The 10,872-nt window shown below is 40.7% G+C and overlaps 4 protein-coding genes across 4 annotated transcripts; 2 read left to right on the forward strand and 2 right to left on the reverse strand.

The window, feature by feature from the left end:
* Positions 1–287: 287 nt before the first annotated feature.
* LOC120003324 (ethylene-responsive transcription factor ERF105-like) lies at positions 288–1,261 on the reverse strand. The gene has a single exon (XM_038852265.1). It carries the CDS (start codon positions 1,079–1,081, stop codon positions 371–373), a length of 711 nt encoding a protein of 236 aa, XP_038708193.1. The 5' UTR covers positions 1,082–1,261; the 3' UTR covers positions 288–370.
* A 2,937-nt stretch (positions 1,262–4,198) lies between these two features.
* LOC120003942 (ethylene-responsive transcription factor 2-like) lies at positions 4,199–5,117 on the forward strand. The gene has a single exon (XM_038853105.1). It carries the CDS (start codon positions 4,281–4,283, stop codon positions 4,923–4,925), a length of 645 nt encoding a protein of 214 aa, XP_038709033.1. The 5' UTR covers positions 4,199–4,280; the 3' UTR covers positions 4,926–5,117.
* A 1,260-nt stretch (positions 5,118–6,377) lies between these two features.
* On the forward strand, positions 6,378–7,048 carry LOC120003943 (oleosin 1). Its single transcript, XM_038853107.1, has 2 exons — positions 6,378–6,670; positions 6,765–7,048. Exons 1-2 carry the CDS (start codon positions 6,378–6,380, stop codon positions 6,901–6,903), a joined length of 432 nt encoding a protein of 143 aa, XP_038709035.1. The 3' UTR covers positions 6,904–7,048.
* A 727-nt stretch (positions 7,049–7,775) lies between these two features.
* Positions 7,776–10,801, reverse strand: LOC120003941 (zinc finger CCCH domain-containing protein 54-like). Its single transcript, XM_038853104.1, has one exon. The coding sequence runs from the start codon at positions 8,811–8,813 to the stop codon at positions 8,079–8,081; it is 735 nt and encodes a 244-aa protein (XP_038709032.1). The 5' UTR covers positions 8,814–10,801; the 3' UTR covers positions 7,776–8,078.
* Positions 10,802–10,872: the final 71 nt, after the last annotated feature.

The raw sequence follows: 10,872 nt of genomic DNA on the forward strand, positions 1-10,872 counted from the left end.
CAATTTATCTCGTTATCATATGCGAAATTTTTATAAGCTCGGGCATGAGGATGTTAGTTTAGGCGGATGCCAAAAGTAACGTTTTTGGTACAAAAACGAAGGAGAAATTTCATTGAATCAAAGAACAAATACAATCTCATCACATACCTAGAATTACACGCATTCCTACATTTAACACTGCGTCCCAACCAAAGCACCTCACCATAAGCGGGTTGCGACTATTTTCTATTTTCCTGATTGAGCAAACGCCCTTCAAACCATTCAACCTTCCTTACGTACTCCTATTGTCTTTTCTTTTTTTTTAATGAAATAACAAATTAAATCAATTTTTTATTTTTTAATGAAATAATCAGTCTGTCACCTTCTATTATTACGCAACCATAACTCCAGGATAGGGTGACACAGGTGACAGCGGCGGCACACTAAAAATCCCCTTCACATCACAATCCCAAACCCCGATCCAACTTGACGGTGTTAACGGCTGAGAAGTCAAAACCGGTTCACTTTCCTCCACCACGACCTCCTCCCTCTTCACAACCTTGTTCGTCTCAACCACCGGTTCCTCCGCTTTTCTCTTCCCGCAAACGCTGCCCGCAGCCTCCAATTCCAGCTGCGCTTTCAAATTCCCAACTTCGAGGGGGAAATTGAGGATCGCTTTGCTTCCACGCAACCTAAACGCAGCCCTATCATAAGCCTGCGCAGCCTCAATGTCAGTTTCAAACGTCCCGAGCCACACACGCGCCCCTTTCCGATTTGGATCGCGTATCTCCGCCGCGTACTTGCCCCACGGCCGCCTCCTGACTCCTCTGTAGTGCTTCCTATCGCCGGAATCATCCACGTGTTTGACGCCCTCATTATTAGTTACTAGTACTGGCGCTTTGGGAGGCACCTTGACATTCAAAACAGGACGACGGTTGCTCAGAGTCGATGCCTTGGGTGTATTATTGGATGAAATTTCTGGGTCTGTGTTGTTTTGAGTGTAGAGATCGAGGTTGGTGATGAAATTGTCCATGGAAGGAAAATCAGCGAGAAGGTGTTCCCTAATAAGCTCCAGAGTTGAAACCTCATCCGGAGAAGTCATAGTTCCACTGCAATTGTCCAAATCAAAGCTTCTGCAATTCTTTCTAAAGGTGGTAGTTTGAATTTTTAATTGTAGGAAAGGAGGGAGGGAGGTTTGAGTGGAAAAGAGAGAGTGAGGTTGAGATATATATAGAAGAGGGGATGTGTATGTTTGTGGAGATAAAAAAGGAAGGTGGAGAGAGGCTTCGCGTGAGGTTCTGCGCTGGAGATTGGAACCATCGGTTGGGCGCATGAGATTGTTTTTTACAAAGGTGAAGGTGGTCTTCTTTCTTCTTGTTTTTTATTGTATAGTGGGAATTAGTGGGGCCTATGCTATGCTTTTTGTAATGCCGTCGAAGTCTTTCCAAGGTACTTCGGTTGTACATGTCAGAAAATAAACATCATGCTGATGGGATGCTGTGGACGAAAAATCAAGCAGCTATAATGTCCGGAATTACTCTCTCAATCTTCAACTTATGCACTAATAACCATAGGAATTTTGGTGGACCTGATTGGATCGATGTAAACCTTGAGTTATTATGTTTGGCGGTAGATAAAACTGAGACGAACTTCATATCAATGAAAATGAGACTCTTATTTCCTAACCTCGTCTCAAAAGTGGATTGAAAGTCCACGAGATCAATAAAATATGCTCAGTTAGTTCGAATTTCTGTCTTTGACATCTACCCTAAGCACATAGATATAGATATAAATGAAGGATAATTTTTTTTATTGATAAATAAGTAAATTATACTATTATAAATTAATTAAATTGTCTCTCACTATCTTTCTTTCTCTTTTTTTTCCTTCTTCAAATTAGGTCTCATTAATTAGTTACAATAAAATCACAAGTGGTGACTCTAACCCGACGAGATGCCAACCATGGATCGGATGAGTGGTGGCTCTCCATAAACGACAATGATTGATAGATAGTCAAGAAAAGAAGAATGTGATAAATTTTTTTTTAAAAAAAAGAGAGAGACAGAATTATCGTGCCTAGGAGGTCTCAATTATATGAATTCAAAAAATTCTGAATTTAATTTTTATGGGAACAATATTTTTTGTGGTCATGCATTGAATTTTGACATAATTTATTATGTCGTTAGGTGATAAATTTATATGCGAACATGTATGACAACTCGAATGAGTTTAATCCCGTGTTAACTCTCCATAAAATAAACTTGTCTTTGTGTCATTCTCGATTAAAAAAAAATCTAAATCAACCCATGAATGACGTGCAAGGAAAGTATAGTGTCGGGCACTTCCTAGCATGAACCAACTTCACACTGGATTACTTTTCAAACCCAACTTTCTCGTGGTTTGAAATTTGGAGCTGATCCACGTTTACTATAACTATCGGTCTCAAATATTTTCTGTCCCATCTTGGGTTAACTAAAGTTAGGGTGAATAATGCGTAATAACGTAAAAGAATATATTTGATTGATGAGGAGGAGGTTGACTCCATTGGGATAATAATTCCAGCTTAATTAATTTTTCAAAGTTGCTTAATCAACTTCTCTTTAGCAATTGAAAATGTGAGCCATTTTTGTTTGGGTTCCACTTGGCCACTTAGTATGTTTGTCGTCTAGTGGTTAACTTTAAAACTTTGCGGTGCCATTTGAAGTCAAGCAGCTCTAATTATCTGTTTCAAGATTCAACGATTGAACGTTGACCGAAGACTACACCTACGTGCATGTGGGCTATTAATGATCTTTCCAACACTCGGTCAAATTATTTATATTTAAAAAACGATGGGCTATTTATGATCTTTCTATCAAATCGATCAAATTATTTATATTAAAAAAAAGGATTTCTGATCCCAAAAAAGATAGGATCCTAATTATTCATGAAAATAATGAAACATGCATGCATGAACGATACGACAGTATGACACCAATGCTGCCCCTTTTGTCAGAAAGTCCAAGTCAAACTAATAGTCAAATGAATGGATAATCATTGAGTTTTTTAAAGTTCTTCGTGGGCTTTTAAGGCCCAGCCCAAAAGGTGAGGAAGGTATAGGGTTGCTAACCCAACCAACGAGTATTATCCGGGCAGGGCCTAATATATTTGGTAACGTGTTTGGTGTAATTAAATTTGTTTTTTTTTAAATATCACATAGAAATACATTTTTTATTTGAATCAAACCTTGACTACACATATGTCCAATCCACTTGATTATCAAGTGAGCCCGCTCTCGTTAGTGTAATTGACTTGTTGACTACCAAGAAACATAAATCAATGTGTACTTTTATTTGTGGAAAATAAAATTTCCTTCACTGACAAAGTCATCGAAGTTTCCGATGAATCTTTTTGTTGGGGAAAAACTTGCACACTAATAAGAAGCTAATCCTTTAAGAAACATTATGAGTTTATGGATCTTACTTTGGCCCGCATATTTTTGTCCATAAAAATAATTTTTTGTTAAAAGGAATTTAATCTTTACTCATAAATCACATGGCTCATATATCGATCATCTACAAACGCCAGAGCAACTCCGGACAAAGATTATGGCTTGAAGAGTTTCACAAGCACAATGAGGTTTGAAAATAATATGCACAAAGCCGTGCTGAAACAATCCTGAAAAAAACAGCTTATTTGAAACAAACTGCAAAAAGTAATAATAGTAAATAAATCTTTGAGATTTGTCGCAAATACAAACATCAAGCATTTATTTCCGAATAGGGGTCATCTCACCAACTTGTGTGTGTTAATGATCCTGACGGCTGCATAGCGTAAGCGCATGACATCATTGCACACAACGAAGACGCTCCACGTGTTCATACTTCATACACTCCTTTTTTTAGTGAATGTAAAATCTACCCAATTGTCTACCGAACAACTAATTGATAAATTTCGAGTCATATGGAAGATCTCGCATTCCCATAGGTCAGTTGAGATATGAGTCATGATCATTGCGGGAAGATAACGCATAGTGATAGTGATATTCACACAAAATTAACCGAGTAAGGACTCATCTTACAAATTAAGATAATATTTTGGTGAATGTTGACATTGGTTGACTCCAAAGTTGAAAGTATTTTGGTGCATTTAATGGTGCACCGGTTCTCCGCCGGACCCTACACTTCTACGCCAATTTGGCCACTTGCATGCATAGTGCATATAAATTTCAAAGAAACTTGCTTTATAGCGCACTCCCTATGTATAACGCATAACCTCCAACGCTCCCAATCCGATTCAATTCCATTCTTTTGCTTCCCCAAATGAACCAAGTCACTTTAGAGAATCCTAGCTTTACTTACCAATACCATGGAAGTCCAAGCTATGGCAGTCTCTTGAATCCTTGCTTAACTGATCACTGGGGAGACCTGCCGTTAAAAGTTGACGACTCTGAAGACATGGTCATCTACAACTATCTCCGTGACGCCGTCGGTTTCGGATGGTCTCCGCTAGATCTAATCACAACCGTTGAAACCGAGCCAGCAGATCATGATGATCGAGTACTGGAGGACAAGCGGCCGGCTCTACCGCTTGATCGGGCATCAGGAGTACTTGAAAGTAATTGTGGTTGTGTGGAGAAGAAAAAGACAGGGGGGCATTACAGGGGAGTGCGACATCGGCCGTGGGGGAAGTTTGCGGCGGAGATACGGGATCCTGCCAAGAACGGCGCTAGAGTATGGCTTGGAACATTCGAGACTGCGGAGGAAGCCGCGTTGGCTTACGACCGAGCCGCTCATAAGATGCGTGGCTCCAGGGCTTTGTTGAACTTTCCTCAGAGAATTGGCTCTGATGAGCCTGAGCCGGTTAGAGTCACGGCTAAGCGTCATGAGCCGATGTCAACGACGAGTACAATTATAGTATTGGCTAAGAGGAGGAGAGGCTTGTCTAATGATCATGACTTGAATTAAAGAGATGGCTCCACCAACAACGGCGGATGGAGCAATTCTGAGTTTGAGCTTCAAAACGACGTAGTTTGTATTTATAATCACCAAATAATGAAAAATCCATTTTCATATGATCTTAAATTGAGGAATGACGACTCTGTTAATTGTTCAACCCTATGAAAGCATTATTTCGTTAGACCATGGTAGAAAAATGGTTCCTTCATTGTTGTTAGTCATGAGGAATAGAGGGTGACATGTTCCAAAGCCACTAGTATGAAAAATATCTTTAGTTGGTCGTCCTTAAAGTCAGTCTTGTGTCTGGTTTAGTCATACACAATTAAAATGTTTTGGTGGTTTAAGTACAACGTACGTAATTAGTATGCCGTCACTCAAAAACGTGAAAGCACTAAGTTTATGATTATTATTATGATCATAATTTTCCATGTCAAAGACTCAAAAGTGTTATGAACTAGGACTTCAAACACCGGAATGTTGAGAATAAACCTTCCCAACTGACATCGAATAGGAGAAAATGAAAGAGTATAAATATGAGAAACACAATATTTAACATGCGTCACACAATGTAGATTATATTTAAGGGTGACAAAATTCTATCCGATTCGAATGATCGAATTTGTCCGATTTGGATTAAATCAAGTTTTGACATAATTATATGTTCAAAATCTGTGGCCAAACACATAAATCTTGTTTAGTTTATTTGTCCGGACCCTCATTCGGATCAGGTCATTTTCCGAATTTAAACCAATCCGGGTTTGATCAGTTAAGTATGTTCGAAATTTAATTCGGATTAGGGTCCGAACATATAAATATTTGATAAAACATGCGATGTTATCCGACCTAAAATCGAATTTTTGCCACCCCTAGCTACATCTACGAGAGTCGCTGCTATATGAGGAAGGCTCATAAGTCATAACATAAAAGTCAATTGGATTTTGGTCTTGATGGGGGTTTTAGCAAAGTTGACCTTTAGCCTAAAATTTGAGGAGGCTTCATTAATTAAACCTAATCTACCCTCAATAGAGAGTGGCCATCTTAATTAGCAAAGCACAAAAGAATAAAATAATAAATAGTAGGTCAATGTCATTAACGAAACAAATCAACAATCCTTGCTTAAGGAATTGGGCCTAGTTTTTGGGCCGAAAAGGGTGTCCAAGTTCGGATGAGAGGAGGCCCAATGTTGATCCACGTACACAAGCAGTCGATAATTTCCACCACCGAAACGCCAACCTTGCTACTCTTTTTCAACAACCTCATAAACGACAAAAAACAAACGTGTCCTAGAACCAAGCCACGTCACTACATGCAACCCTTGCATGAGAAGCACCTCAACACGTGCCCCTCATCTCATCAACACGTGCCACCACGAAAACCAACCCAAATTTCTCCATACTCTCTATTTATACAGTCATCACATCACGATATTTTGATACTCGCAATTAATCGTTGATTTCATCGATGGCTGATATTCACCAACAATCACGGCAGGCAATGCAGCAGCAGCAGCAACCGCAGTCCCACCTGGTTGTGAAGGCAGCCACCGCAGCAACCGCTGGTGGGTCCCTGCTAGCCCTCTCCGGTTTGATTTTAACTGGTACGGTGATTGCACTCACCGTAGCAACCCCGTTGCTGGTGATATTCAGTCCAGTCATTGTTCCAGCCGTGATCACTGTTGCTTTAATTCTCGCGGGTTTCTTAGCGTCCGGTGGGTTTGGCGTGGCAGCGATCACTGCGTTTTCCTGGCTCTTCAGGTACATTAATTATTTGTCAAATATTTTGTTTTAGATTATAGTACAATTAAAGCATATGGAGTAATGAGAGTGAAATTGGAGCATTGATCCGTAGGTATGTGACCGGAAGGCACCCGCCGGGAGCGGACCAGCTGGAGCAAGCAAGGATGAAGCTGGCAGGGAAGGCTAGGGAGATCAAGGACAGGGCTCAGGAGTTTGGGCAGCAGCACATCACGGGTTCACAGCAGTCTTAAGATGGGATGTGATGCATGTACGGTACGTTGATGGTCAAGATCGCTGGCAGTGGCAGAGATGATCCAACGGCTTTTGATTTCACATTAAGTTTGTTGCTGAAGAGTCGTTTGAAGTTTCTTATGTGTTTTTTCGTGTTAAAGTTAAACTGGTCCGTAATTAAATTGTTAAGTGTTTTTCTTAATTTGTAATAAACTCCTTTTATATTTGTTGCCAAACAGTGCTTTACCTAGACGAAGAAATTCCAACAATATACTTTATCAGAGTATTGAGACCTTCAACCGTTATATTATTCATCCCTCCAATTTTTACCACTTTCTCTCTCTAAACTCTCTCTCTCTCTAGAGAAGGTGCTAAAAATAGCACCCCATTTGCCACCTCGGTTGGAGCCTGATTCTTGCAAATGGGGTGTTAAAATGGTCTCGAGTCTCGAAACCCGGCTTTGATATGAGAAGACGCTTCTCACTTCTCAGTTTCCACGATCATGTTTGTACATGCTGCAAATGGGCGAGGCTAACACATCAAATTTCCAGCCCTGAGCTTATCTAGGCCCATTCTCTGGGCTGAATCCCAAGGACCCGAAATTAACACGTTCATTTTTGTTCCTTGTTTTGTTTTCTAAGCCCAATATATTGTTCCTTTAGCAAGAGTCCAAGACGGGAAGTTAGATACACCTTCAGCGCGGGAAAATAAAGTGGTGGGTCCTCCAACCGCCTGTCTTTGCCAGTATTTGTTTCATCTCCACCTTCACTACGTGTAAGCGCAACAATGCTTGGAACAATTGTTAAAAGATTTAAGCGTAACCTAACCCAGCTGCAGATCCTTACGTCGGAAAGATGTGAGTATTCTATATTTTTATAAGAACAAGGTCACCTTTAAATAATTAATTAGGTATTTTCATAGACTTAGTGACTTCGGTTAAGGCTCAATTATTATGTTTTGAGAAACAAATCATGAGGGTGTAGACTCGTAATGAAACTCTTACTTTTTTTACTGGAAAGCTCTTATTGGCCACTTAACTCGTTAAAAGGAAATGATTTGCATCATTATTTAAACGAGATAGATCAACTTGCCAAAACCACATTATTGCAATGAAACAACTCCTTCCAAATCTCACTATTAAACAGTCTATATACAAAACAGGACAACCGAGTTAAAAATGTTCCAGTAACAATAATTAATGCTGATTTTCTTCACCGTTTCTTCCCACCAACTCTGAAATCCAATCGATATTTGGCTTTGCCAAGTATGAGTCCGGTCCCTTAAACCCACCATCTGTTTTTTCGGCTCCATCACCATCCCTAATCTTCAGCCCACTCAAACTCCTCAAAAAGTCCGAGACCAAACAGTCCTCCTTCTCCAACACCCTCATCGGCGACACTGGTCCATGCGATGAAGTGCTGGCGCAATCTACACAACCCGATCGCATCCCCGAACCTTTGGGATCCCCGCAGCTTTTCAAGTTCATGATTCGGGGCCGGTAAGTGAAATGACACTTGTATTTGGTCTCGGACCTGAGCTGCTCGGGAGTGTGAGCGAAAAAACAGACTTTGCGTCGACAAAGATGGTTCGCATTGCAGGCGCGAGTGCGATACCTTGCCGGGTGGAGCCAGTACTCGAAAACGCCGTGTGCGAACTCGCACGTGTCGCCCCTGTGGCACGTGCCTTCGCGGAAGGAAGGGCAGGCGATGGCCATGTATGATACCTTGAGCGGGTCGCGTCGTTGGGCCTTCTCCCCGCGGTGGGCGAATGGACATTCGGTCCAGTCGTGGCTGCGGAGCCTGGTGCACCTCTTGATCTTGTACGCGTACATGCGGAATTCATCGGAGCTGTAAATGGCGTGAGTTACGCCGTCGTATTGGGGGGTTGTGTTTGGAAAGTCGTAAAAACTGGGATGGACTCGTCTCAACATTTTTGGAAATTGCGCAAAAGCCTCTAGAGTTTCGATTATAGATTAGTTAAGCCCAATGTGTAAATAATGTGATAAATATGGACCAAAGAACAAGGGAGGGAGTGTCAGGGGACGAATTTGGAGATAGGAAATGCTGAGTTGGGCTTCAATCTCTTCATGATTCTGATTTTCAGTCAAGAATTTCTTTAATTATGACTCAAAAGAAGAAACATAAAGAAGAAGAAGAAAAATGCGGACCCATGTGGGCCGGAAAAGAGATATGAGGCTTATAGAGGAAGCATTCACTGATAGACAGGGCGAGGGGGAAACAGCATTTATAGAGCAATTGAATTTGCTTTGAGATAACGACGTCTTACCGTATCCGACCCTTCATCTTACGGTAACGGACGTCTTCTGGGTTACCATCTTAGCTAAGGATAAGTGTTTGCATGGCTTCTCTTCGATGCCATTAGTCACTTCAGTCAGCCAGCTGTTGGCCATGAGAGATCACCTTCTGTCTATTTGCCATTTGGGTCCTTCACCATATCCTGAAGCTCATCTATATATTTTCCAATTTAAGGGAGAAAAAAGGGTGCGGATCTGTTTGAAATGGGCTTCATTTTGTGATTTAATCCATCGATCGTGTTTGGGTATGAAGAAATTCAAATATTCAATCCCAAGTGTTAAACCAAGTAATGGGCCTAATGGCTAGTGATTCTCCAATGGACCAACAGTAACTCTCAGATGATCAGATCTCATTTTACTTCTTTTAGCTGGGTTTTTTTCAAATTGAAAAACATAAAAAAGAACTTTTTTTTTTTTTTCTGAAATAAAAAAGAACTTGGACCACTCTTGAGTGCTCTCTCATGGAGCTCCGACGGTACCAACTACGAACCGCGGTTCTCAACCTTCTTGACGGACGTTTACAGTGAAGAAATTCGCACCGTTACATCGGATGCAAGGCAAAAATGCCAAATTTGCATGGTTATGCACACGTGTTGGATGCAAAATTTGCTTGAGACTCTCTCCAACACGTGTTCAGGGTCATGGACTCATCTCGTGCATTATAACTTGTTTGCTCGCTCTCATCCCTTTATTCAGAGGTGCCGAGCGTTTTTGCGATAGTTTGTTAACAAAACGACAACACAAAATGAGCAAACTACTCTTTGGCCTTTAAAGCGCATATAGACCATGACAAAAACAAAATCACGGATCACTTGCCATTAGGCATTAGTCCTTCTGTTTGTGTGGTTGAATTGCCTGAGAATTATTCGATCTCAAACTAGGACCTCCCACTGGTATGGTGCCTGGAAAAAGAGGGACCATTTGACATTTACAGGAGGTAAGAACACAGTTACCTATTAAAAAAGGAAATTATTATTTCCTGGATAAGGATGTAAGCGGGCTGGGACGAGCTGCCTTACTACACTGCCAACTGCCACGGTTGGCATGATCGGATCCATCTAATCATGCCAGACCTAGGCCTTTCTCAAACAATTCTTGAACTGAGTCATGGTTTCAAAAGGCCCAACACACGAGTAAGCAAATTGTTCTCCCAAGTTCCCAACCATGGCCTTTACACTATTTAGTTCCAATATACACAACCTTAATGCTTTTCTACAGTTCTAGATTCACTACAACAATTACTAAATCGCATCAATATATATCCTCCACAAATAACCTCGCTCATGTATAAACTAACTGTACTACGCTAGAAAATCTGTCACATATTGTTTGAAATGTAAAAAAGGCATGTTTTCCTTGCCCAAAAAAAAATTATAGTCTAGGTGCTACCACCTCTACCTAAAACTCTAGTTGTCACTACTACATAATGCTTGCGTATGGGGGAAAAAGAGTTAACTCTTAACCATAAAAGTTCTTATTTCCAGGGCTCTTAACTCACCATCTACATAAAAATAAACACCACGCACACCCCAATGGCCCTAAAGTTATCAAAATCTTACGCAAGAATAAGTGAGATTTCTCCTATTTCCCCCTCATTTTTCTTTCTATTTTAGATGCTATAATCGTTACTTAAGCTATTCAACAAAAAACGTATAGGTAATTCTAGGGAGAGCCA

The sequence above is a fragment of the Tripterygium wilfordii genome, chromosome 8 (assembly GCF_013401445.1).
Source record: "Tripterygium wilfordii isolate XIE 37 chromosome 8, ASM1340144v1, whole genome shotgun sequence".
NCBI classification, from domain to species: domain Eukaryota; kingdom Viridiplantae; phylum Streptophyta; class Magnoliopsida; order Celastrales; family Celastraceae; genus Tripterygium; species Tripterygium wilfordii.

Coding starts and splice junctions, on each gene's coding strand:
- LOC120003943 (XM_038853107.1), top strand. CDS start 6,378: ATGGCTGATATTCACCAACAATCACGGCAGGCAATGCAGCAGCAGCAG. Junction 6,671..6,764: donor GCGTTTTCCTGGCTCTTCAG/GTACATTAATTA, acceptor ATTGATCCGTAG/GTATGTGACCGGAAGGCACC.
- LOC120003324 (XM_038852265.1), bottom strand. CDS start 1,081: ATGACTTCTCCGGATGAGGTTTCAACTCTGGAGCTTATTAGGGAACAC.
- LOC120003941 (XM_038853104.1), bottom strand. CDS start 8,813: ATGTTGAGACGAGTCCATCCCAGTTTTTACGACTTTCCAAACACAACC.
- LOC120003942 (XM_038853105.1), top strand. CDS start 4,281: ATGAACCAAGTCACTTTAGAGAATCCTAGCTTTACTTACCAATACCAT.